We start from the raw sequence: 27,776 nt of genomic DNA on the forward strand, positions 1-27,776 counted from the left end.
TGCCCCTGCGGACTCAGCCATCCAGAGGTTCCTGGCGGGGCTTCGACCTCCTCCTCCGTCTCTTCTCCTCCCTTTCTCTTCCTCCTCCCTTTCTCTTCCTCCTCCCTTTCTCTTCCTCCTCCCTTTCTCCTCCTCCTCCCTTTCTCCCTCTACCTTTCTCCCTCTCCCTCTCCTTGTTGCTCTGGTTCTTGGAGAAGTTCTTCTGTTGCGGCGGGTCACCCCGGTTGTCTAGCTGAGGTTGTGGTTCTGTTGGCTGCTGGTCAGCCCCTTTTTGACTGTGTGTTTTTCCTTTGGGTTTTTTACACCATGCTGGGCCTGAGATTGGGCCTTCCGTGTTTTTCCTCTCTGGCTGCTTGATAGGCCTCCTGTTAGGTTTTTTCCACAGGTCTTTTTTGTTGTCCTCTGCTGTGGAAGTTTCTTCCTAAGAGGTTCCCATGTCTTGGGATATGATATGCCCCATGTGGGGCAGGGTTGGCTGTTATATAGCCCTGGTATGTGCTGGGGAGTTGTGGTCGCCTGCGGGCTTCTGCTCTTCATGGAGTTATGGTATGTTGCGGATGCAACCTTCTTCTTCGCCTTTTTGCTTGAGTGTTCGTTCTGTGGTGTCCCTGTGCGGCCCTCTTGTTCTTTCTGCACCGTTGTGCCTTCTTGGGGCTTTAGTGGGACTGTCATCCTGCCTTCCCTGCTGCTTCCAGTGAGCCTTGCATCGGTTTTACCTCTTCTCCCTGTGGCAGGATGGTCCCTGACCTCTGGACCCTCTTGCGGGCGCAGTTTGTCCCTGCGGGGCGTTAGACGATTCTTCCTGGGTGACCTTGAGTTCCCCTTTTCGGCTTCCGCCTGCTTCTTGCTGCCGGTGCCGTTCTGTCTGGAATTGCCTTTGCTCTGCCTCTTCTCCTTGGAGTCTCTAGGTTGCTCTTCTCTTTCGGTTCTACTTTCCTTGGCCTTGGGCGGAGGTTTTGTTGCCTCACGTGGGCGTGGGGTGTTTGGCCTCTTTGCGCCTTGCCTTGTTTCCTCTGCTGAGTGAGGACATTTCTCCTTCTTCTCCTTCTTCTCCTTCTTCTCCTTCTTCTCCTTCTTCTCCTTCTTCTCCTTCTTCTCCTTCTTCTCCTTCTTCTCCTTCTCCTTCTTCTCCTTCTTCTCCTTCTCCTTCTCCTTCTCCTTCTCCTTCTCCTTCTCCTCCTCCTTCTTCTTCTCCTTCTCCTTGGCCCCCGTGTGGTCCTCTGTTCTGCCCAGGTGGATGGGGTCCTCTCGCAGACCCTCCTTCCCCTTGGGTATGGCTAGGGTATCTATTCTACGTGAAGAAATCTGCGGCTAGTAGTCTCTATCAGATGTACGAGTTACTTACCTTCGGTAATGATGTATCTGTTAGAGATGTTTCTAGCTGCAGATTCCTTCACGGCCCGCCCTTCCTCCCCGTTCTGCGAGAACTGGTGGTTTGGTCTTTTGCATTCGCTTCCCTGCGGGTGGCTGTGTCTTCTATGAATACATTCTCTCTCTTTCTGTCGGGCTGTCCCCTTTTTCCTCCCCGTTGTCACATGGGCGGATAGGTTTGTTGGTACTTCTGGCTCTTAGCAAACCTTGAGGTTGGGGTCTTTTGGCTGTCCCTCTGCCCTTATTCCTGATGGGTGTTGTCGCATTCTGTGATGGGGCTGTCTTGGAGTTTTGTCGTTCCCTGCATGTCCCCGACTGGTTCCCCCTCCTTGTCCTTGGTTGGGGTTGTAGTCCTGTTGCATGTTATCGTGACATTTTAACATATGTCGCTTGTCTCCGAGGGGCTGTCTCTGTACTGGCAGGATTGCTGCCTTGTTCTTTCTTCTTTCCTCTGCCTTTGGGTACTGCAGTGCCGGGCACTGCTCTTTATGTTGTTGTTCCTCACCATCCCTTTTTCTGTTCTTTCGCACACTGTTTCTATACTCTCAGTTTTGTCTGCTGGCTCAGCGTGGGACTTATCTGACCTCGCTGACGTCACGTGCGTGGACAACACCTGGGCGGATTCGCGTGATGCCGTCCCCCCGGCACGCAGGGATGCTGGGCAAAAAGTTTTCCGGATCAAGTCTCGCACCTGGGGATAATTCTAAATGAAGGATACAGCGTTACCGAAGGTAGGTAACTCGTACATCTATGTACTTTTATGCATTTTAAACAAATGCAAAATAAAGTTTGAATTGATTGAAGTCTGGGCAAGTGCTATGATGAAGCAGGAGTATGTTCCAATATTAAGGCGCCAAATAAGAAAGGGTCAACCCCCAAAACTTGAAGTGTGGATGCGTGGGGTCAACAGAAGCGCTTAATTAGAGGATCTTAGTTGCTTAGAAGGCAGATAGAGGTTAAGGTGTGAGAACAGATAAGCTGGCCTGGCCTTATGCAGAGCTTTTTGTGTCCGACAGTAGAGTGTAAAAACAACCAGCTTTCTGATGGGTAGCCAGTGTAGTTTCCTTAGGATAGGGGTAGAGGAGAAGCATGCAGGAAGGTTGCAAATCAGCCGAGCGGCTGTTTTCTGCACTACTTGCAGCTTGGTTAACAGGGAGTCACCACTCCTGCCTGTAAAGTGTTCCCATAGTCAAGGCGACTAGTTATGAGGGCTTGGACAAGGGTTTTTATAGAGGCATCCAGAAGCCAAGGATTTTGTTTTTTTTAAGAAGCCTCATTGTGATCTTTCATGGAGAGACTGATCTATTTTCACTCCAAGATTTTTCACCATCTGCTTTGGTGTTGGGGCAGGACCAAGTTCCACTGGCCACCAGTCTGTCCACTGCAAAAACAACAGTTGATGGACAGAGATCTGGACCTAAATCCATAGTTTTTTTTGCTCACCATGCCTTTCCAGTTTGAACCCAGCCATATGCAAATCAGTCTTGACCCTGTGCCTCATGGGAACAGTCCAGCCCGAACTGCCAAGCCAGGTCCTCCCTGGACTGAAAACAAGCATCCTAGGACCGGTTTCGGGGTTTCACCCCTCTTCAGCCAGGATAGCTTGATTCCAGTGGCATGGAGAGCACGGGACCCACGTCTGGGCATACCCTTCCCACTCGGGGGTGACAAATGCATAAAACAACAGTTGATGGACAGAATGCAGAACAATGTTATACATTCACCCCAGTACAGAGATCTGGGCCTAAATCCATCGTTTTTTTGCTCACCATGCCTTTTCAGTTTGAACCCAGCCATATGCAAATCAGTCTTGACCCTGTGCCTCATGGGAACAGTCCAGCCCGAACTGCCAAGCCAGGTCCGCCCTGGACTGGAACCAAGCATCCGAGGACCGGTTTTGGGGTTTCCCCCCCTCTTCAGCCAGGATAGCTTGATTCCAGTGGCATGGAGAGCACGGGACCCACTTCTGGGCATACCAGTCCAACTCGGGGGTCCTGAGCTCACGGTGCCACTGGAATCAAGCTATCCTTGCTGAAGGGTGAAACCCTGAAACCGATCCTAGGATGCTTGTTTCCGGTCTAGGGAGGACCTGGCTTGGCAGTTCGGGCTGGACTGTTCCCATGAGGCACAGGGTCAAGACTGATTTGCATATGGCCAAGTCTAAACTGGGGTGGCATTGTGAGCAAAAGAATGATGGATTTAACCCAGATCTCTTGACTTGGGGGTGAATGTTTTGATTTGTTCCGCATTCCGTCCATCAATTGTGTCTTTTGCCTTCACCAGTCTGTCCACCACAGCTCGTTGCCTTTGCCAAATAACATTTTCTCCGTCTTCTTGCTGTTGAGTTGGAGGCAGTTCTTATTCATCTATACAGCGATTTCCCCCATGCAGCCCGAGAAAGTGTCCTTTACTTTGTCTGGATCAGCGTCAAAAGAGATGAGAAGTTTAGTGTTATCTGCATACGACACGATCTCCAACCTGTAGGCTTGAACAATTTGGGCTACAGGCACTACATAGATGTTGAACAGAGTTGGACTCAAGCATGATCCCTGGGGGACTCCCTTGTTTAATTGCATCAGTCTTGACTTGTAAGGGCCAAGACAGATGTGTTGAGTGCGGTTTTCATGGAATTCCCTTGGCCCATGTAGAGCCCTGCCATACAGAAATGCATCATGCAGCCTGCGAATTAAAATGAGGTGGGAGACCGTGTCGAAGGTTGCTGATAGATCCAGTAATACTAATATGACTGGTGTTCCTGCATCCAGAGAGAGCCTGATGTTATCGGTCACAGCCAAGAGAGCAGTATTAGTGCTGTGTAGCTCTCTGAAACCAAATTGTGAAGGGTCTAGGATCTTGTGCCCCTCAAAAGACAAGCTGTTTATTAACATATCTTTCAAGAGCTTTTGCAACTAGAGCTAACAGCAAAATCAGTCTGTAGTTGCGAAGGACATCGGGGTTAGTTGATGTTTTTTTAAGAAGCAGAGATAATTGGGTGCACTTCCATTCCTTAGGTAATTTGACTGTAGCCAGAGAGAGATTAAACATATCCCTGACTGCAGGTGCTAGATAGTGTGCTATGTTGACTGTTGTCCTAAATGGACATAAGTCCTGAGGGGAGACAGATTTAGCTAGAGTGAGCATGCCCTGCACTTGAGTTACAGAGCAGTATTTGAAAGTGCAGAGGCTAGCCCTGGTATCAGGGTGGGGGTGACTTAATTCAAGTTTTCTTGCGGATTGTTCAGGACTTGCTAAGAAGTTCTTATAAATTGTGTTAACCTTTGCTTCAAAAAATGTGGCTAAATCTTCAGAGGTTTTGGGAAACCACAATAGTGGAGGCACAAGAACAAGGTTTTGTAAAGCTATTAAGTGCTTTATATAACTCTTTAGTAGAGTTGCCCGTGTTGGCTAACGTGGAGGTAAGATGTGCTTTCCGTACTGCCTCAATCATATTATGATATATACCTAACCTAGTCCGATATTCTGCCTTATCCTCTAAATATTTAGTAAGACAGCATCTGCATTCCAGCCGTTTCAAGAACAACTATTCTTGACTCAGGGTGTTGGAGTACCAGGGAGCTCGGTTTCTGGAGGAGGTGTGAATAGGTTTTTAGAAAAAAGCTATTTGGTTAAAGGTGGCTGTAAGGGAGTTGTGGTAAGCAGATAAAGCCGAATTAACATCTGTGTGGGATTCAAGAGAGTGGGCTTTAAAGATCTCATTAACGGAGGTTGGGGTAACCAGTTTCCAGAAGCGCAGTTTTCTAGGTTTTTCGAGGGAGCTCTTACATGTCGCATCCCTGTCTTGCGAGCCCAGACGTTACCGGTTTTTCACGTTGGACCTCAAGCATTTTCAGTTTTCTATGCTACCCTGTGGTCTCACCAGCACCCCTTGGGTGTTCATGAAAGTGGTGGTGGTGGTTGCAGCTCATCTTCCGAGGTTGTGGGTTCCAGTCTTCTCCTACCTTGACGACTGGCTGCTGAAGGCGGGCACACCCTCAGGCCATCGTCACCCACCTCCAGACTATGGCAAACCTTTTGCCCTCTCTGGGGTTTACTATCAACGCGTCGAAGTCACATCTGACCCCGTCCAAAACACTCCCTTTTATCTGAGCCATTCTGGATACAGTGCAGTTCCGTGCCTACTCTGTCAGAGCCACCACCCTCTACCTACCTACCTATGACGAGCACCGATTGGGTCAGCGGGAGACCATTCTCTCTTAACCGCCCCCCCCTATTTGATAGTGATGGCCAATGCATCTCTCCTGGGTTGGGGTGGTCATCTGAAAGAGATGACATGTGCCATGTAAAATAGCACAACATAATGAAACATACCATGGGCTGTTGGCATCCTGTTGTTGACGTGCTGCTCTAATTACTCTGTTAGAGGGCTGTGACCCACTCGCTTACTGGCATACGTACATAGCATGACCAGTGGGGAGTGGGGTGCCAGCAGCAGTACAGATCATGAAAACGTGCAGTTTCAGCACTTCTGCTCATTGGAGTTTCCAAAGTGGCTCTCGCTCAAACATTCATTCAGTTTAGATTGGAACTTAGAACGCCTGTATATTTTACCGTTGATAACGCTTCTGCCCCAAGTTCTCATAAAGATCAGGACCGATCAGACCCAAGTCAACCTAGAGACACCAGATTGGGCACGGACAGTGTGGTATCCTGAACTTCTGAGCATGAGCATTGGTCCTCTGATCAGGCAGCTCATTTGGGAGGATATCCTGTCCTAGAAGGAGGGCAGGGTTGTGCACCCAAACTTGTGCACGCTCAGTTTTAATGAGTGAAGATTAAGCCGCAGCAGTTGAAAGTTCTTTGATCTTTGTCCAGCTGTTGGGATAGGTTTGTGGCCTGGTATTCCTCACATCATGTGGACTCTCTTTCTGGACCACAGTCTGAGGTGTTGCTGTTTATTTTCATCCGATAGTCTGACAAGGCCTTCTATGGGATACTGCTAAGGTTTTTCTTGCAGATGCTGAACCAACCTTCCCTGGTCAAGTCACCTTTTGTGACTCTTTTCCTGAAAGGTTTACAATGTTTGTTTCCTCCTGCCCACTTTGTGATGCCACTATGGGATCTCGATCTTGTCCTCACGTTTCTGATGTATTCTGCCATTGAGCCACTAGACCACTGTCCTGCGCAGCTTGTGACTCTCAAAACTGTCTTCTTGGTGGCAATGACCTTGGCCAGGAGGGTCTTCAAGCTTCAAGCTCTGTCAGTCCAACCTCCTTACACCAGCTTTTTCCCTGACAAACTGGCCCTTGGGATGCGTGCCTCCTTCCTGCTGAAAGTTGTCTCACTCTTTCATGTCGGCCATACTATCACCGTGCCTACCTTTTTTGCCCTTCCATGTTCTTCCAGAGGGGGGGAGACTCCATCTTCTGGACTTGAAGAGAGCTCTTTCGTTCTACATTGATCGGGGTACCTCTCCTGGACATCTCCCAAGCCACTATGTGGGTGTCACTCACACGTTCACAAAGCACTACTGCTCGGAAATTCTGATGGATACATCTGCCAGTGGATTCTTCACCTTGTGAATATCCCCTGCGCCAGCAACATTCGGAAACTTTTGTAGCAGTCCACGCTGATGAGGTCGAAGACGACGTCACAGAGACACGGCTCCGCTCACGACTCCGCTGACGTCACCGGCTCCATAAGAAGACCTCGTCGGCGTGATGACGTCAGTTCCCTTTTTTCCACGCCGTCGACGCCAACGGATTACGGGAATCGCTGTTGGTAGCTTTACTGTTACTTTGTGTTTTTCTGGGTTTCTCTTTCGAGAAAGATGTCGACAAAGAAGTCGGGCTTCAAGCCCAGTCCTGAATGTGGCAAACACATGTCGATCACGGATCCACATGACGACTGTGTGTGGTGCTTATCATCTGACGAAGTCACCAAGTCGACGCCGAAAGGACTCTGTGTCTCCTTCACCCGTTCCAGATTTGCCTCCTGGTCCTTCTTCTCCAGTGGCTTCACCGGCTCCGGCTACTTCTCCGGCTCCGGTTCCATCTCTGATGCCGGTTCCATCTCCGGCTCCATCTCTGGCTCCGTCTCCGGCCCCGGTTGAGGAACTTCAAGTACCGGGTAAGCCTGCGACGCCGCTTATTCCACCGTCGGCGCCGGTTGGCCCGAGTCCGTTGATGCTCAACCAGTACCCTGTGTTCCCTGGACCAGGTCAGGACCCCTCGCATTATTTGTATGCTATGTACGGGGTGTTTTCGAGAGCCATGTACACCGCTGGTGCACCTGCGGGTATGATGGGTCCAATGGCATTCAATTTGGGGGTGCCGCAAATCTATCTGCAGGCCCCTTTCATGCCATTTTTTCCGGCGACGCCGTCTTGGCATCAACCGGCGCCGAGGATGTCGACGCAGCTTCCTTCTTCACCGGCGCCGGCTCGATCTCGTTAGATGCCGGCTGCTCCTGCGGATCCACGTTCGACGCCAGCGCCGTCGGATTCGAACATGCCGCCGCCGACGCCGCTTGTACGGATTCGGTCCAGAAGGGAGGCTCAGAGTGGTTGATGAGCGAAGGTACCTTCTGGAAGAAGCAGAAGAAGGAGAGCTGGTGGAGTCTGAGGAGGTGTTTGAGGAGCTTAAAGAGGCTAGTGGACTGGATTTGTCTCCTGAGTGGGAAATTACTCCACCTTCCGATGAACCCTCGAAGGATGTGGCTCCATATCATGCAGTCATCAGGAAGGCTGCAGATCTGCTGGATCTTCAGTTGCCAACTACTGAGTTCAAATCAAACATTTTGACTGAAGTGTTGCATTCTATTACTTCAGTTTCGGAGCCGTTGTTGCCTTTTAATGAGGCCATTATTGACCCTGTGTTGGAGGGTCCCGCAGTCTCTAAGACGGTTGCTAGGAGGTATAGGGCAGCTCCAGGGGACCCTGAGTTCTTGACATCACATCCATCGCCTGAGAGCCTGGTGATTCAGGCGGCTTGTTCAGGAAAATCCAGGGGTGCTTTTCCTCAGGTTCCGGGGGACAGAGAGGCTAAAAAACGGGACCAGTCGGCCAAAAAGGTCTTTTCATCGGCCAGCATGGCACTAAAATCAACAAATGCCACTTGCCTTTTGGGACGCTATGTTCATGCGCTCATGGACTCTGCTAAGAAACTGGCACCAAAACTATCTGAGGAGGATAGGGTTGGTTTTAATGAGATCTTGACGGATGCCCAGGCAGCGGCACGCCAGGTGATCCAAAGTGGGCTGGACACGGCGGATTCAGTGGCAAGGGTCATGGGGTCTTCTGTTGCCACCAGGAGGGGTGCGTGGCTGAAGTCTTGGGAGTTTTCCCCGGATGTACAGTCTACTCTGTTGGACTTGCAATTTGATGGATCTGGTTTATTTGGCAAAAAGGCAGATGCTGCTCTTGAACGTTTTAGGAGAGCAAGGCTATGGCTAAGTCTCTGGGCCTTCAATCCCAGTCAAGGGAGTAATTTAAAATGTACAGAGGTTTCGGAAGGGCAACCTTTCGTTCCTACAGGCAGACCCAACAGCAGCAGCAGCAGCTAGGCGGTAGAATCAGGGGTCGCTCATGTGGCCGTCAGCTCTCCTCCTCTTCCTCTTCCTCTTCAGCCCCTCCTTCCACCGCAAAGCAGCCCTAGATCCGCCATTCTGGATCATGTTCGTCCTGTGGGGGGCCGGCTTACCCATTTTCTACAAGATTGGGAATCTGTAACTACAGATCTTTGGGTTCTAGATCTTGTAGAAAATGGGTACGCCCTTCCCTTTCGGGAATTCCCTCCAAATTAACCTCCTTGTCAAGGGGCTTGCTCAGAGAACCATCGTCTTCTCCTACAGGAGGAAGTCCTGAAGTTACTACAGAAAGGTGCGATAGAGGTGGTTCCAGAGCAGGAGAGTGGTCAGGGATGCTACTCCCGGTATTTCCTGATTCCGAAAAAGGACGACAGATTGCGACCGATATTGGACCTCAGGATCTTGAATCTTTATCTGAACTAAGAGAAGTTCAAGATGCTCACCCTTGCGCAGGTTCTTCAAGCGCTGAATCGGGAGAACTGGATGGTGTCGATCGACTTGCAGGATGCGTATTTCCACATCCCCATCCTGAAGTCGCACAGGAAGTATCTTCGGTTTACGGTAGGGTCGCAACATTATCAGTTTGCGGTCCTTCCGTTTGGTCTTACTACTGCACCCCGAGTCTTCACGAAGGTGATGGCAGTGGTGGCAGCCCATCTCAGAAGGTCGGGGATTTCCGTTTTCCCCTATCTGGACGACTGGCTGATCAAAGCGGAGTCGCCAGAGAAGGTGCTACATCATCTGCAGGATACAACTCAGCTGTTGTTCAAATTGGGTTTTTCGATAAACGTGCCCAAATCTCACCTGGCGCAACCTGTTCATAGGTGCAGTACTTGACACTACTGTGTGTCGAGCATTCCCTCCTCCTCAAAGGATTCTCGACATACGGGAAATTATTCCTTTATTTTGCAATGGAGCGGTCGTTCCAGTCCTGAAGGTCCTTCGCCTGCTCGGTCTGTTTGCTTCCTGCATTCTGTTGGTCAGCCATGCACGCTGGCACATGAGGGCGCTCCAGTGGTGCCTCCGCAGGCAGTAGTATCAGCACAAAGGAGATCTCAATGAGTCTGTGAGGATCTCCAGAGAAGCTGCAGCGGATCTGTCTTGGTGGAGCGTGGAGGGCAATCTGTCCCAAGGAAAGCCCTTCCATCTACCTCCATCGGTGGCCACAGTGATAACGGATGCATCCACTTTAGGGTGGGGTGCGCATCTGGGGGATCTGGAGATCAAGGCTCTTTGGTCTCCAGAGGAAAGGTTGCTTCACATCAACCTTCTGGAATTGCGGGCGATTCGTTTAGCACTCCAGGCTTTCCTCCCTTCCCTTTGCGGTCAGTCTGTTCAAGTCCTGACGGACAATACTACCGTGATGTGGTATGTCAACAAGCAGGGAGGAGTGGGGTCTCTTTGTCTCTGCAGAGAGGCCCTGCGTCTATGGTTCTGGGCTCAGGACCATCAGATTTGTCTGATGGCAAATCATCTGGCCGGGGTGCTGAACGTGCGTGCAGACCGTCTCAGTCGGCAGTTCTCCGCCGACCATGAGTGGAGGCTCCATCTGGAGGTGGTTCGTTTCGGATGTGGGGGACTCCTCGGGTGGACCTGTTCGCCACTCACGAGAATGCTCACTGCCCGTCATTCTGCAGTCTCCAGTATCTGATGCAGGGAGCGTTGGGGGATGCGTTTCAGTTGAGTTGGGGCTCAAGACTCCTTTACGCGTTTCCTCCCATACCCTTGATTCCTCGGGTTCGGAGGAAGATTCCCCAAGACCGGTCCCAAGTCATATTGATCGCCCCGGATTGGCCAAGAAGGGTGTGGTATTCAGAACTTCTCCACCTCTCCTCGTGCCCTCTGCTCCATCTCCCTCTCAGGGCAGACCTCCTCTCGCAATCGGAGGGGCAGGTTCTACACCCCCACCTCCAGAGCTTACACCTTCATGCCTGGAGATTGAACGGGCAACCTGAACTCTTTTTCTCTCTCATCTGATGTGGTAGATGTAATTTTGTCTGCCAGATGTCATTCCACCAAATCTATCTATTCCTATAGGTGGTCTAAATTTGTTCTCTGGTGTGGAGAGAAGTCAATTGATCCTTTGAAGGCTCGTTTATCTGACATTCTGCAGTTTGCCCTTTCTCTTGCTCAGCAAGGCTTTGCTGTGGCTACTGTAAAAGGATACTTATCGGCTTTGTCAGCTTTCCTTTGCTTGCCGGATCAGCCGTCATTTTTCAAATCACCTATTGTTCTTCGTTTTCTTAAGGGCCTCACAAGCCGGTTTCCTCCAACTCCCTTTATTGTGCCTCAATGGGACTTAAACCTTGTCTTGACTTTTCTTATGGGTTCTCCCTTCGAGCCCTTACACAAGTGTCCCTTGAGACTGTTGTCTCATTGCAATCACCTTGGCAAGGAGGGTAAGTGAGCTTCAAGCTCTAAGTTCAAAACCCCCGTTCTTGACCATTCATGCTGAAAGAATGGTACTCAGGACCAGGGCTGCATTTCTGCCTAAGGTGGTAACTCCCTTCCATCTGGGGCAGTCCACTACCCTTCCTACCTTCTATCCTCCCCCTCACCCTTCCAAGGAGGAGGAGAGACTTCACCGCTTGGACCCGAAGAGGGCGGTGAGCTTCTACCTGGACAGGACTAAAGACTTCAGAGGGCTTTGTTGGCTGCAGGAAAGGTCGAGCGGTGCACAAGCGTGCACTTTCCAGATGGATTGTCTTGTGCATAAAGATATGCTACTCCCTGGCTGGTAAGGAACCTCCAGAGGGTTTAAGGGCTCATTCCACTAGAGCAAAGTCTTCCACTTCTGCTTTGTCTAGGGGCGTTCCTGTGGAGGACATTTGTAGGGCGGCAACTTGGGCCTCCCTCCACACCTTCGCAAAACATTATTGCTTGGACACCGAGGTGAGGAGGGACGGACACTTTGCTTGATCCGTCCTTCAGGACTTTCTGGTATAGAGGGGTGGACACCCTCCTCCGGGAGTGGGGACTGCTGTGGGAATCTATTCACAAGGTGAGGAATCCACTGGCAGATTTATCCATCAGAAGAACAAGTTACTTACCTTCGGTAACGCTTTTTCTGGTGGATACAGTATCTGCCTGTGGATTCCTCACTGACCCACCCGCCTGCCCGTTGTCCATCCTTCTATACCTGCAATTCTATTAATGGTGTTTCAAAATGTGTTTTGTTACTGTCAAAGGCATTGTGTTATTTCTTTTGCCTTCCTACTTATTCTCCGCACTGTGTGTGTTGCTTTATATATTATGTACTGTGTATACTGTGTATATATTGCTGTCAGTCCGTCCGTGTTCCGCGAAGGCACGGAAAAAAGGGCGGAACTCACGTCCTCATGCCGACGAGGTCTTCTTATGGAGCCGGTGACGTCAGCGGAGTCGCGAGCGGAGCCCTGTATCTGTGACGTCGTCTTCGACCTCATCGGCGTGGACTGCTACAAAAGTTTCCGAATATTGCTGGCGCAGGGGATATTCACAAGGTGAGGAATCCACAGGCAGATACTGTATCCACCAGAAAAAGCATTACCGAAGGTAAGTAACTTGTTCGGCAGGTCTGTTGAGAGGCGCTTTGCTCATTTGGTCTTCCAGGATTTTCTGGTTTGTCAGTTTGCAGGCCCAACTACGGGGAGGTATTGCTTGGGTATCTGTTCTTAAGTGAGAAATCAGAGGTTAAAAGTCTCTATCAGAAGAACAAGTTACTTACCTTCAATAGCGCTTTTTCTGGTTGAAACTCTAACTGCAGATTCCTCACCAACCCTCCCATCCTCGCCATTCTGCGAACTGGGCTCTTCACCCTGTAGACCCCATTAGATACTGCAGACTGGTCAGAACATTGGTTTTTATGTGCCTTGACTCTTTTGGTGTGGAAATAGTAATGAAAGAAGCTGATGTCAGTACACTGCAGTGGCCCTTAAATGGGCACTGTGACATCACTTCTGACATGGCTGATGCGGAGCGAATCAATGCATTCTACCGGTGTGCAGAGGCACTGCTCAAGATTTTCCAATCCAGTCTGACACCTGATGAATATTCTAAGGTGAGGAGTCTATGATTAGATAGTCTCTACCAGGAAAAGCGCTAGCGAAGGTAAGTAACTTGTTAATTAATGCCACCCCTGTTCCCTACATCTATAGGGGCATAAGGGAAGATTGAAAATGGGGTGACTTGAAAAGTGAATATAGAGGCTTTATGTCCAGTACAGACCATGGGGTTGGGAGTGTAGGTTAAGTTTTAGTTTCCATTCAGGGAGCAGTAGTAATGGGCATGTCTAGAAGGAGTTGAATGGAGGTGATCTTTCATACCTAATAGGTATGTTTAACGACGGTGAGCATAGTTAGGCTAATTTGGGTTTTCTGTATTAGCTTTCTTATGAGTTCATGACAATGATGCTGCCTGTTGGTACAATAAGCTGGAAACATCCCCACTCTGTAGCTGCAGCGTTGAGTTGTAAACAGTGACTTCCTTATAAAATAAAGTGTTTGCTTTGTTACTGTCAGATGGAAAATATTTGTAAATAAACCAGAACAATAAACCCTTTGAGAGACCAAATCTTGTCCCAGAAGTGCTGTTTCCTCCCCCTCCCATCTTTCCTTTCCCTTTTGCATGGCCTCTCTATCCCTGCCTTCTCTCACCGGCCCTAGGAGCTTTACCTGGCTTACTTTTTGATGACCAACACCCTTGTCTGAGACTGCCTCTATTCCCTATTTCATTACACTTCTAACAAAGGTTCTATTGCCACTCTTGTTTGTTTGAAATCTTCCTGAGGGTGCCCTCCCTCCGTTGTGTTACACTAACTTGCAAAAGCTTTACTCCCATTGCTGTTTGATGCTGTACCTCTTCTGCTTGCCTTCTGTCTGTTTAGTTATTTTTCCCTTACCACCACTCAGTCCTTCTTTTTCACCTTTATTTGATTTTGATTTTTCGGGATTCACCTTCTGTCTATTTAATGGCAGTCCTCCTGGCAAATCCCCTTGCTTTGCCATTTTATGCCGTCCCTCCTAAAAGACTCTACTTTAATTGCCCATTTGATGTCAGCTTTCCCACTGGCTTCCATTGCTTCTGCTTTCCTGGCTTTGTTTTTCTCCTTAGTTCTCAAAGGTGCCTTTGTGAAAGTATGTCTGCTTTCTCGGTCAGTGAGTCTCTTCCTGCTCCTCTTCCTGCCTTCTGCTAACCAGAATCTTCCATTGAATGATATCTAGCTCCCCTATTTTCCACGGCTGTGTGAATGAACGCCTTGCTGATCGCACGCCGTCCCCCACCTTTTCTACTGCCGACTCGGACATCACTGAGCTCGCCGATGAGCAGCAGGACGAGATGGAAGACTTTGATGATGAGGCCTTTGTGGACGACGCGGGCTCGGATGCTGGCACAGAAGAGGGGTCCGACCTCTTCAGTGATGGGCAGGACCCGTTTTACGACCGCTCTCCCTGGTTCATTTTAGTGGGAAGGTTGGTGAGGTTACTGTGAGAATGGCCAAAGGGGACCAGCTCTTCCTGGGTTTCTAAAAACATAATCTCTTCCTTGCCGACTAAAGGTCTCTCTAGTACATTTTGGGGACATTTGCAAACCTTTTATAGAAGCATTCATCTCTCCCAATGATTTTTATAATTGACATATAAAGGAAGTCGCTTACCCAAATAAAAACAAATCTTTGATTGGTGTGCATTGTTTCCGAGGTCTCTGATTCCAGTAGTGCTGAATTGGAAGCATGGGGCTGGCAGGGGACCCTAATATATACTTAGTGTATACTACAGATAGAGTAAAGAGTCTGAAAAAGGGAAGAAGCAAGTTTTCTTTGCATCAATAGTTCTTGTCCCAGGGTTTTCCCCTCCTCACATTTAAATGATCCTTCCTGGCTCTTTTCTGGAGGTCCTAATTTACGAAGTAGGTGCTCTCTTAGTGAGTTTAAATTCCCATGGCAGTGGTGGCACTTGTTTTGTGTGCCGTCTGTCATATTGTGACTAGTTCTTGACGGAACTAATAGCAAGCCTGCAATACAGCACCATCTTTCGAAGAGCCACAAAGCCCTGTCCACTATCTCCACCGTGGTTCTCGACACATTTCTTTGCTGTCACTTCATACTTAGTATTCCACTCTACTGAATAACATATGATGTTGCACTTCCACCTCCTGCATTCTTAAGATGTTTTAGACACTTTCTATTCTACCCTTATTCTTTTCCTGAGAATTATAAAGGGTGCTGTGTGTCTCTGCTTCACTTCTCATGTAGACTCCCAGCAAATTTCCGAGATGAGACCTACTGACTATAATAGCAAGGAGGAGAATGTTTATAACTAAGCTGCTCGACTGTTGACCCTCTCCCCGATTCATGAGTTTTCTCACCATTGGGCGTGCTGTGTCTAAAACGGACAACGACTGAGCCTTCTTTCTCCTTTTACCAGACACCCCAACCAATCTTTTTAAGAATTCATTCTGTCATTCTCAATATCAGAAGAGCTTGTCCCTTTAGTCATCTCTTGTGGCATGCTTTGGGCACGGGAGGGTATTTTAACATTTGGCCTGAATAATAGTGTGAATTAATGGGCATTTGGAGTATTTTCACAGTGGGTGGTAGCTGGTTAAAGACCTGCTGTTCAAGTCTTAATTTTATTCTGTGTTTCAGTCACACACAGCTGCCACAGTCACCTTGAGTTACTTTTTGTGTTTTTTTATGTTGGTTAAATAAATTATTTTGTGTCTGCTAAATTTCATTTCTGTTTTTGTTGCAAGTATGCCATTATACCTCACCAATCTTTCTGCTATTCCCACCCCCTTATAGGCCTGCTTTCAGTCTGCTTTGAAAAGTGGTGAAGTGAAATAGGTTTTCTCTGGAGGGATGGGCATTGACACCTTATCTGGAAACCTGGTGCAGACTTTCCTGCTCCTTTTTAGCCAGTACTGATAGTCGTGGTATATGTAAAGGCCAACTGAAATGAGGCTTAGCTTGATGTCAAGGCTTGTGCATAGGACTGTGCTGCAGCTCTCCTCCACTCATTCCCAACCCCCATGGTTCTGCACTGCAAGAATATTGTCTATGTATTTATATATATATGCATGTATATTTATACAGTGCCTTATGGCTTCACATTATAGTTGGTCAGATTATTGAAACGAAGATGACAGTTCCATTCCTGAGAGAGTCATAATTCAAGGGCAAGCAAATTGGCCATTGTGGATCTTAAGTTCTTCCTGGGATTGAATGTTGGTTCCACAAGTAGCTCTCTTTACACTATTGAAAGAAAGCTCTTTTGGACTGGAAAAAGGCTGAGAACAAAGGTAGCTCTCTAGCAAGTTGAGTTTTGTTGTATATGGAATGAACTCCCTTAACTAGCAAGAAACCATGCTCGTACTTGATTTATGCAATACAGATAATTATCAGATGCATCCTTTGAACAAAGGCCATTAAGTGAGTCTATGTTGTCCGTTTTTGGAAACATCATTGGAGAGTTGTTATTGTCATAATTCGGACTTGGCGACTGTGTCAACAATTTGAAGCTGGACTTCACTTCATTATGATGAACTGTGCAAGTGAGTGTAAGTGCGAGCGAGGTAGGCTCCAATGTCATGATTACAGCTTGGGCTAAGTGGGGAATTTGGGTTACTGGCACATCTCGTCCACCTGCTTCAGAAGTGAATAAAGACACAAAATAGTTGCACAGCCATGAATGTTTTGGCAGAGAGAGCTATTAAAAGCACTGAACACTTACCGAAGAGCAAGAAAAATAACATGAGTTACACCTACTGGAGATAAATGAAAGCAAATTGCTTATCAGTGAAACAAATCAATCAGTCAAGGTTCAGAGAACCAGAGAAACCCAGCCCTCATGAAAGAAATACCTTGATTTTAGACGAGCCTGATAACCAGACATGAACAAGTCTCTAATTTTAAATAAAAATGAAGCACATCAGCTTGCACGCAAATGATAGAATGTATGGTGATTTAGAATGCTACTTTCATCTAAATAAAATGCGGAGACACCGAACAGATCCATCTGTTGCCAGTGTCAGACATTGTCTGGATGCTGCCATAAGATGGACCACTAATAAATACAATTTTATTGATCTGGCAACATTTGTTCAGTTATCAGTGCTTTAAAAGAATCCAGGATTCACAGCAAAAATAATGAGTGCTAAAGAGGTCGTTGAGAATTGGCTGATCTGAGCAGAGTAGAAAATTGAATAATAATAAGTTTGTTTAAGGATCCTAAAATGAATTTACAGCATTAATGATCTGATATCCTTTTACACCATTTGTTGATTTGAAGTGTGAATATGAGAAGCCAAGGAGCAGGAAGCCAGGAAACCTTATGGCATTGGAGCAACTATTCATGATACTTGCCGCATACCCTCTGAGCCCCAGAGACCTAGAGCCCGCTTTGTGTTACAAAGATCGACTAGAATAGAGAGTAGACTGCATTTTACCGAAAGACCCATTGAAACTTAGGACATTCAACAAAGACTTAATATGTGGATAGTACAGGAAATGGATGGTTTCTAACAGTAGGATGATGACAGACCAGTTAGCAGAAATGAGTCATTGCCTGCTTCTATCTCACCTTTAATTCTGAGAGAACAAAATGTTCATTGGTCCACTTAGTTGTGAATGCGTGTATTGACAAGTTATCCTGGAGACTGACTGCTGCAGTTACCACATCATTGTCCAGAATGAGGCCATGGCCCAGTCATATACCCTAAATGTTCCATAAGCTGGGTTAGTTCAACAATCCTTTTTTCAGACTAACCTTGTCCAAGTTATTCTCGACCAACCAGTTTTATTTTCTGCTATTCACACATTAAAGTCTGTCAGACTTTTCGATCATTGGCACACCTTTAGAAGAATTACTACTTAGATGATACTGTTTATTTTTATCCACGTATTGTGACGACTATTGTGTAACCTGATGTCCTTTGTATTCTACCATAAAGCCTGATAGCTTTGATGGTTTTACTCTCGAAATGGTGAGATTGAGGAAGTAAATTGAAAACTGTTTTGCAGAAAGTGAATCCTTTGAAAAAGAAAAACAAAGACTGTAGTCCACTGTATACAGGCATTTTCAGCTATATCCTATTTTCATAGGTGTCCATTAAAGTGTAACTGTCTAGCTAATATACTCTGAAAAGGTACCTTCATTAAACGTATAGAGTAAAATGCTGGTTGGCCGCTCCTCAGTGCCAAGACACTGACTCTCGAATTGATAATGACCAACTAAATTGTGAATCTACGATACCTGCTGAAGATCACAAACTTATGCTTGCAGTCTTAAAATGAGAAGAACTTTTCCTGAGGTTGATGTTGTTGAGCTGCTGTGTGTATATGTATATGTATATGTATATGTATGTATATATATATATATATATATATATATATATATATATAATATAATATAATGCAAAAAAGAATAAAAGAAAGAAGCAGAGAACTCTGGATAGTTCCCCATGTAGAGCACTCAACACCAGCGGGACGAGTGCGTATGTATATATGTATATATATATGTGTGTGTGTATGTGTATATATATATATATATATGAGTAAATCTGTGAGCTTGCTGCGAATGTCACTCCACACTGTCACAGCACAAACGGACACGGACCATAGTTGAGTGCTGATTATTTTATTTTGTGCCTTTCTGCCGCCATGACGTTTCGGCTCCTCCGAGCCTTGATCACATATATATATACACACATTTGCAGACTTGCACAATTTAATCAGTCTTTAGGTAGTCCATTCATTGTTTTATATTATCATGAAAACATACAAATTACCCTTGTTGACATCAGAAGTTCATGAGCATTCCTGTGGTCAAACAAATGATGTGATATGTAGCGAAACCCTGCAGTGCCCTTTGACTTGGTGGGATCAGATTTCTTTTTCTTTTCATGGTGCTCTGTCTAGGAATTCTTTGGCTACAAGATTGTAGTTACAAGTGTTCCTTCCTGATCCTCATGACAATACAAACCAGAAAGTTATAGAAATTAGGGCATTGTTATTATGCTTCATTTGAGATGAGTTTCCAGGGATATTTTTCTATAATATTGTAACAGAATAAGTGATTTGCATGTGCGACAGATGTGCGAGCCCCAAAGTTACTATGTATATCCACCATCATATCTATTTTTCTGATGTGTCCTTGTCATACTATGTAGTGGATTAATTAAGAATAGAGGTGTACATTGAAAAGGGGAAATTGCTCAGGTTTGTGTTTTTTTAATGGGCACTTGGGAAGTTTTTACAAATAAGTGTGGAAACCTCATGATCTCTCTGGTATTTTACCCGTGTTCTTATGTGTTTGTGCCTGAAACATTCAAAATGTCTGCTTGTAAATGAGTTTGCTATGCAACTAGAACTATTGTAGGATTATAAATGGCCTGTTTTCATCACTGACCATTGAGTTCTAAATGGACTGGGATACACAAATGAGGAGATCAACATTCTCAAAAAAGCATGCTTTTCTGTTCGTTTTGACCAGTGATACCTAGTTGAATGTTTGTTAGTCATTCTTTTCTGATCTACAATGGCAGATTTTGTTTCTGCATTCCTATTGTGTGTTTTATGTCCTATTCAGACTGATATTTCTTCAGCAAGTCTTTCTTTGGGTTGTAAAATTAGGATACAGGGGTTGTCTTTATTTGTGGATACTCCTGACTCCAGGTTCTGTAGCTGTATTCTCTGGCATCAGAAACAGTGAAGGTGTAGAACATTGAATGAACAGGAAATGTTTCGGCGGTAGAAGACTAAAGAAGCTGATAGTGTTGTTTGAGTTGGGAATAAAGAGTAGGAAAACGTATTTTGGAAGTAGGGGCAAAGGCATAGGTAGTTACAGTGGATAATTTCACAGTTCCTAATTTAGAAGACGTTGCTTTGGCAGGAGAAGTGGATCTTTATTAGATTGGCAGCGGGATGAGGATTCCTGATCTCAGTATAAAGGGACATGACTTTCATCTGGAGGAAGATAGTGAAGTATCATAAGTAATCCTGCAATGAAGTACAGCAAGGAGTCCATGCCGTATTTCAGTATAAGTTTGACGCTTTCATAATGAGGCTGACTGAGAAAGGTCTTGGAATTTTCGTAGCAGGGCTGACTCCTAGGGAGTAGGTGTTGACACAAGCATGCAAACCGATGACAGGTCAAGGTTGGCTCAGGTTTGAGGGTGAGTTAAGAAAGCAGAGGTAGTTTTGGATGAGGGAGAGTGAAGGAGCAGATTGTTCATTTGGTAAAGACCAAGCAAGGGCACAGGGTTCTTTGTTGGATAAAAATAGTGCCATAGCATGAGTAGAGTTGTCACTCTGCCATTACTTATGTTCTAAAGATGCAGTACACCAACACCACTTAGGCCATCTCAAGTTTTCTGGCCACACTTCCCACTCTGTCGCAGACTGAAAGACAGGAATACCCTTTTATTATATTCTTTTGTTACGTTTGTCTTCATTTTGTTATTGTGCATTGTTTATTGACATTTAAGTAATAAGTCTTATGATTTTGTATTTGACCTGCCTTTTTTCCTCTGACACAACATTCAGGTTCACATTCTATGCACAGGATTAATCTTGTTTAATGGGAGATAAATACAGATGATCTAGAAATAAAATGTAATGTCTCCACTTATGTTTTGATTGTGTGACCACACCAGCACTGCACATTTGTGACCTTCTGTAATGCCCCATGTTTTCTGCTCAGTGTGTCTGAATCCCGTTTTCCAGGTCATGTGAACATTGCCAGTTCTAACATCTCATTGCCCCCAGTTGTAAGTTGCTAGATCTCTAAATAAGATCTATAGTCGGTTTATAACACTGGGTAACTACTTTTTGCATTCAGCAAGGTTTCAGGAGCCATCTTCTGTGAAGGGTTTCATTTCATTTTGTTTGTGCATAGGTCAAGGTAAGGGGCACCATACAAAAAGAGTTACTAGATTACTATTGAGATTCAAAACATTAGATGGATGGAAAGTGTAGTAGACATGAAGAGAAACAATTTGTTCTGTTGTCAGACCCAGATAAATGATAAACATCAATGAGCAGTGGTGTGTAAATGATTTAAACGAAAGATGTAGTGTTATCAAAGGCTGGGCGGAACCTCATAACATAATAGTATGTGTAGTTGGATGGTTTGTGCCAAGATTTGTAATGGGTCAGCAGTTTTAGAGGACAAGAGTTGGTGGTTTGGTCTGGTGTGAAAGTCAAATAACGTTTTGTGTGAAAGTAGTCACCTGTGGTATTGTGTTATGCTCTATTAATGACAATGGAAGAGATTGGCAATTAAGGTGTATTGTGTAATCCCTGTTTGACTATAAGACTAATTTTAAGGTGCTTATAATGTATGACCGTGTAATATGAGGTTAAGGTCTGTGTGTTGGAAAGTGTGTGAGAGGTTATGTTGACCATATGTGGTTGGGAGGTATACAGTAATGTGTGAATTTCTGTTTAGCATGAAGAAGTATTGGGTAATTAAAATGCCCTTATATTTGTTTGTTTGTAATCTGTATGGATTAGGAGACATATTTTATTCGAATTTGTATGGCAGGTGAGTGCCTGACAGAATTTTGTTGTAAGTGAGAATGAAAATTAAACCAACTAAGAAAAGCACACTATCTCAAAAATTACATTTGTTATCAACACTTTGTGACAAACTGACATACATAGTACATAGCTGCTAAAGGGTCCCATCTGAAGAGCTAAGCAGCGTGTTAATCTTGTTTTTTTAATCAACAACATTTTGTATTTCGAATTTAAAAATATGAGCATACAAAGTGATGTTGGTCAAAAAGGCGTGTCCGGCTGAAGGTGTCACAGAAAACATGGTACATGAAAGACGACACATACAAGAAGAGTAAAGACACTGCTAAAGGAAAAACAAAACTATTTATTATAGAGAAGTAAAAATAACTATCCTTACTTTAACACTATAGGGTAAATTTTTTGACTTGCAGAAAAATGTGCAATTTGAATACATTAGGTGTTTTGTTGATTTTAAGCACAGTTACCTAATCTGTGTAAGTATGAGGGACCCTTCACCATACTACTGTTGAACATGAGCACAAACATTCACTGTCCATGGAGATGATCTTCACTGAAATCAAACCCTCTTCCACAAAATTAAAATTAGTAGAACATGTCACTACCAGCAGTGGCATGACATTCTAGTAACGGTTATGATCAGCATGTGAACTGTGTGCAAGTTCGTATCTAGCCCTACTTAGAAGTTGTAATGGTGGGGTTTCCTTTTTTAAATCTAATAAAGATTCATACTCCTGTCATTCAGTAGTTAAGTCTGGAATTGTATTTATTTTTTTCTCTAAATTTGAAAACAATTGAGTGACAATCATCAACTTGTCTAAAATATGGCTAATAAATGAACCACACCTTAGAATTTAACTTAAGTCTGGTCATAGCAGTAGTTACAATGTTTAGTTTATATAGTTGCTGTTTTGTCTTATGCTAGTAGTTGGTCTCTTCATTGCCAATATTTTCTCTCTCTTCCTTCCTGTAATAGAGCATTTGTATACCTGAGTAACCTACTCTTCCCAGTGCCTCTAGTTCATAGAGTGGCAGTTGTCAGTGAGAAGGGTGAGGTCCGGGGATTTCTGCGAGTGGCGGTGCAAGCCATCTCAGGTAAATTGTTGTTTTTATTGTTGTTTTTGGCATTTGTCTCCTCTCCTTTGTACTTTACTTGTTTTCTATTTCTCCCTTCTCGACTTTTTCTAAGATCCGTACAGGTTAATAAATGTTATAGGAGGGGCGCATTTGTAGTATTTTATTTACACCCTTGACTTCACAAGCATTTTGCCTTGTATATCCATACTTGGAATAATTCACGCTCATAAGACTGGCATTTTTTAGGTAATTTGGCATAGCAGTTTTAACAAGCGGCAGTCATAATTGCTTAAATTATTTTGCACCATTTGTGTAGGTGTTTAGTCCAGCTGCATGGCCCTTCACCGTCGTGATCTCAAAAGCGAACTGTCTATCGTCGTCGAGACACCGGCATTCAATGTCCTCAAAGCCATCACTGCTTACAGCCATGGTGTGCCTTTTAGAAGATCAGCCTTGCTTCGACTAAGATCTTGAAGCCAGAGGGGCAACTGTAGAGGACCAATCTTTTTTTTAAAGGCACATATTTGTCCGGTCAGCACGTAGATGGGGAGATGATGATGATGAAAAATGAGACGGAAACCCTGGCTGCAGTTAGCCTGGAAAAGAAGAAAGCGTTCTTCAAGTAGCAGTTCAAGACCAGGGAAAAGAAACTTTAGCAATGCAATGCTCTGTCCCCTCACTCGACCTATCGAACATACCAGCACTATCAACAAGGTCAGATATACCAATATCAGAGAAAACAAGCAAGATCGAAGACGACCACTCCAAAGTTTTTAGCGCTCAGAAGGGAAAGACATTCGAGGAGGCAGTGACAGCCATTAACCCATATACCTCTGTTTCCCACTTTAGTCCAGAACAGTGGTCTACCATCACAAGGGACAAGTGGGTGCTAAATATTGTATATCATGAATACTTTTTCTTTTTTCGACGAGGCAGTTACACCATCTCTGCCACCAAAACCAGCATCAAAACACTAACTCAAAAAGCTAAGTAAAAAAACATGTGCCCTGCTTGTAAAAACATCTATAGAAATGGTTCTGCACTGCCAAAAAGTTCAGGGCATGTATTTAAAGATACATTTTAAAATGAAAAAGCAAACTATGAAAACAGACTTCAGACCAATTCTGGACTTGTGAGTCCTAAACAAATATATGAACAAGAAATATTTTGCATATAGTCATTACATCAAATTATTTCCCATCTAAAACTAAATGAGCAGTGTGTTCCATAGAACTTCAAGGCGCATACTTCCATATCAAGGATGTTCTTAAGGTTAGTGTTTAAGTCACCAGCATTACCAGTACACAGTAGACCGTCTCCCACTTTTAACCTGAATTTGTCACCACAAACATTTTCAAAATGTATGACAGTAATAGCAGCTCACTTAAGGAGGTAAGGGATATACATATACCCCTATCTGAGCATCTGGCTTTTGAAGGAAAACAGACAACAAAGGTGAAATAAAGACCTCAAACTAAAATTCTAGTTATTAAACAACCTAGGACTCCAACTAAATGACCATAAGTCAAACATGGTCCCAGTTCAAAGCAAAGACTGATATACTGGGGGCAAACTCAGATGTGTAAAAGGAAGAGCTCATCCTTCAGAGGCGATGGCATTGTCCATTCTGAATAAGAGCAACACTCTGAAAAATGTACCCAAACCAACTGCAAGAGAAATAACATCACTCCTAGGTACTATAGCATCTTGTATCTGCATTGTCCAGAATGCAAGGTTACAGGTAGGACCACCCCAACAGTGTGTTAGGGGTTCAATGGCATCAGAAAAAATAACAGTTGGGAAAATCACCGGATACTATCAATGGTAGGAAGACAGTCCTTGGGTTGGTGGTGTGTCAGAGCCAATCTGATGCAGGGAGTTCCTTGTCAAAAAGAGAATGCTGAGCAAATATTTGTCACAGACATCTCTTTCACTTTTGTGGTACCTCCCCGGGTCACCTCTGCATCCATTGTTAATGGACGGGAAAGACCATATAGACCGGTTGGGACTCAGCGTATTCAACTTGCTCACAAAGTTTTCTTTCCTTCAGCAGAAGATTTTACCACAGTCAGAATTCAAACGGACAACATGACCACCGTTTCTGTATGAACAAGCAGGTAGGCACCAGACCGAGAACACTCTTAGTAGAAGCTCAAACAAACTGGCACTGGGCTCTAGTAAGAAATCTATGATTGACAGCAATTCACATCCCAAAGACAATAAACTCTCCAGCAGATTTTCTTAGCAGGCGCTACAAAGAAATACACAAATGTGTGCTAGATGATGAAGTTCTTGATTAAATCTTTGAAGACTGACGTACAACTTCTATAGACCTCTTTGCAACATCACAAAACTACAAATCCTAAAGCTTTGCATCCAGACAACCAGTACAATGGTCAAAAGGTAATGCCATTTTAATAACTTGCTCAGAAGATTGTCTGTATGTCTTCCTTTCACTGTCACTAATTGCAGTGATAACCCTGGAATTGAGATCATTTCCTGGAAAGATGATACTGATAGCCCCGGAATGGTTAAGGCAGTGTAGGCATCCAGACCTTCTCCAAATGCCATTAAACCACACCCTAGAAGATTCCACTCAAACCCAATCTTTGTTGAGACTTCAAGGCCTAGCTCTCTATTCAGACCTAAAATTGTTGAATTTGGCATCATGGCTCCTGAGGTCTAAAAGTACAGTCATCTAGGGTTGCTTCTTGCCTGCATGAAATTTTAAGGGAAGCAAAATATTCTTCCATTAGACTGGTATTCCGTGAAGTGGAGAACTTCTTACTTAACTTGTCAGAACAGACCTATTTAAGTTAACTGTCAAGGAAATACTATACTACCCTATTTGCTTTATTTGGCTCAGTCCAAGCTATAGTTTCCTTCAATAAATGTTCAATCAATAGACCTTATTTCGCATTTAGAATAAAATGCATAAAAGTACATAGAATGAAATTCACTTCATACATATAAAACATTAAGAAATATAAAAAAATGTTACTTAGCAGACCAGGTACGATTGAACTAAGTGAAAATACGTTGTTTAAAAACTGAATCATTTGATTTAAGTAAATCTAAAGATTCTCTGCAAACAAGTAGCATGGATTTATACTAGAACCAAAATACCTATAACGCCTTATATCAGCCACCTTGAATAAAAAAATTCCATCTAATAATTAATCATAAAACAGATTTTAACAAAAATTAGTTATAAAATTTATCAACTAGCGATCTTATTTAAACCAGATAAGAATCTTATAAGTGCTATACATATTGTACATACATTCTTTAGGTTAATCTTTGTACTAAATTCATCTAGCTACCCCCCCCTGTTTAAATTGTTAATGCATTTTTGACCCCTTGAGTTTTCAGAGCTGCTAATAAATAAGAGGCAGTTGCAAAGCATACAAAATGGGTTTCAAGTTGTTGAAGCACAAATAAAGCCTCCTTAGTGCGATGCAATTTTTGCACCAATAGAATAATATAATTCTTCTTTTCTATGGCATAAAAATAACCGAAGAATAATATGTGAAGGGTGGATTGTTTTGACTTTCCATCACAAGGACAGAGGGAGAGATGTCTCAATGAGAATACATTTGAGGGGTATCCCAGCATTATTGGTATTTAATTAAGTTGGAACCTTGGCAGGATAAAACTATGCTGGGAGTTCTCTACCAAAAAGAGATACCGGTAAATTCTGATATGACTGGACTGTGCTTTTCCCTTTGTCTTTCCCATCTAGTCTTTATGCTTTTTGCCATAAAAGATATCTTTCAGCTTGCTTTTAGGAAAGCTTCCGCACCGTGTTGGCGTAACATACAGAACCTCAAAGCCCAATGCGATTAAGGATTCTCTGACATAGGCTAACCACGGTATTTTAAGGGCATGATCGAACTTCATAATATCTCTTATGATCATTTGATTTAATGGCACAGTTTCTCGTTTCAAAATAGATAACCACAGTAAAAGCGGGGCCATTTTGATTGTATCATAAATATAAGGTAAATCTAATTCATTATTGTTAGAACTGGGGGTCTCTAGTGGGCTGAGGTAAAAATGTAAATGTAAATTGATACTTGTATAGCGCACTACTCACCCGCAAGGGTCTCAAGGCGCTTGTACGAATACCGCTGTGGAACCCATCCTGGCTTTCCCTGTGAGGCGTCCACTCCTGGGCACCCCCAAGGTGGAGGCCAGGCATCCTTAGCGTTGTGGAGGCCGTTGTGGAGATTAAGCAAGCTATTGCCCAGAGTTGCAGAGTGGGACTCCATGATTGGAATAGGCACCGAGGCGAGAATGATCAGGTCTGTGGAATTTTTGAGCCCAAGACCCGCCGAGGCGGGGAATTGAACCCTGGTCCCGGGCCAGACCTCTGCATCAGGGTCTGCCACTCCAACCATTGAGCCACACTTCTCCACAGGTAGGTACCTTAGTCCAAATAGGGACCATTGCTTATAGGCAGAGAAAGGAGGGACACAGTCTCAGATAACCCCTGCTCACCCCCCCTGCCCCCCCCTCCCCGATAGCTTGGCACGGGCAGCCAGGCTCATCTCCAAGGCAATGTGTAAAGTATTTGCAAACACACTCCCAGTAACACAGTGATAATGGACACCACACTGGTTTTATAAAAATAGCAGTATCTTTATCAAAAGGAATACGATGAGACCAAACCATAGAAATCCAACATATGCGTATTCGTAATACTTCACTTTGCCGGTTATTAGGTCAGCAATCACTTGTAGGTTCTTGCGGTATTAATGAGCAGTTCACGATGATCTAATGCAGTCCTAATGCAATGTTATGCAGTTTGTAATGCAGTTCGTAATGTAGTAATAAGACCGTCCTTAATGCAGTTTGTAATGCAGGAATAATGCAGGTCGTAATGCAAGAAGAATGCAGTTTGTAATGCAAGAATCAGGCAGTTCGTAATGCAAGAATAATGCGGTTCATAATGCAAGAATCAGGCTGTTTGTAATGCAAGAATAATACGGTTCGTAATGCAAGAATCAGGCAGTTCGTAATGCAAGAATAATGTGGTTCGTAATGCAAGAATCAAGCAGTTCGTAATGCAAGAACCAGGCGGTTCGTAATGCAAGAACCAGGCGGTTCGTAATGCAAGAACCAGGCGGTTCGTAATGCAAGAACCAGGCGGCTCGTAATGCAAGAACCAGGCGGTTCGTAATGCAAGAACCAGGCGGTTCGTAATGTAAGAACCAGGCGGTTCGTAATGCAAGAATCAGGCAGTTCGTAATGCAAGGAATAATGCTAT

The 27,776-nt window shown here is 44.6% G+C and overlaps 1 protein-coding gene across 16 annotated transcripts in view; it reads left to right on the forward strand.

The window, feature by feature from the left end:
- Positions 1-27,776, forward strand: part of KIF1B (kinesin family member 1B) — a 1,461,559-nt gene that overhangs the window by 807,808 nt on the left and 625,975 nt on the right. For 11 of the 16 annotated variants that reach the window (XM_085609808.1, XM_085609814.1, XM_085609810.1 and 8 more), the window contains 2 exons: positions 14,118-14,366; positions 22,407-22,525. In XM_085609808.1, coding sequence (XP_085465934.1) covers positions 14,118-14,366; positions 22,407-22,525 — 368 coding nt within the window. The remainder of the gene's footprint in view (positions 1-14,117; positions 14,367-22,406; positions 22,526-27,776) is intronic. The other 5 variants (XM_085609823.1, XM_085609824.1, XM_085609825.1 and 2 more) reach the window with 1 other exon arrangement.

This window comes from Triturus cristatus, chromosome 1_2 (genome assembly GCF_964204655.1).
Source record: "Triturus cristatus chromosome 1_2, aTriCri1.1, whole genome shotgun sequence".
Classification (NCBI taxonomy): Eukaryota; Metazoa; Chordata; class Amphibia; order Caudata; family Salamandridae; genus Triturus; species Triturus cristatus.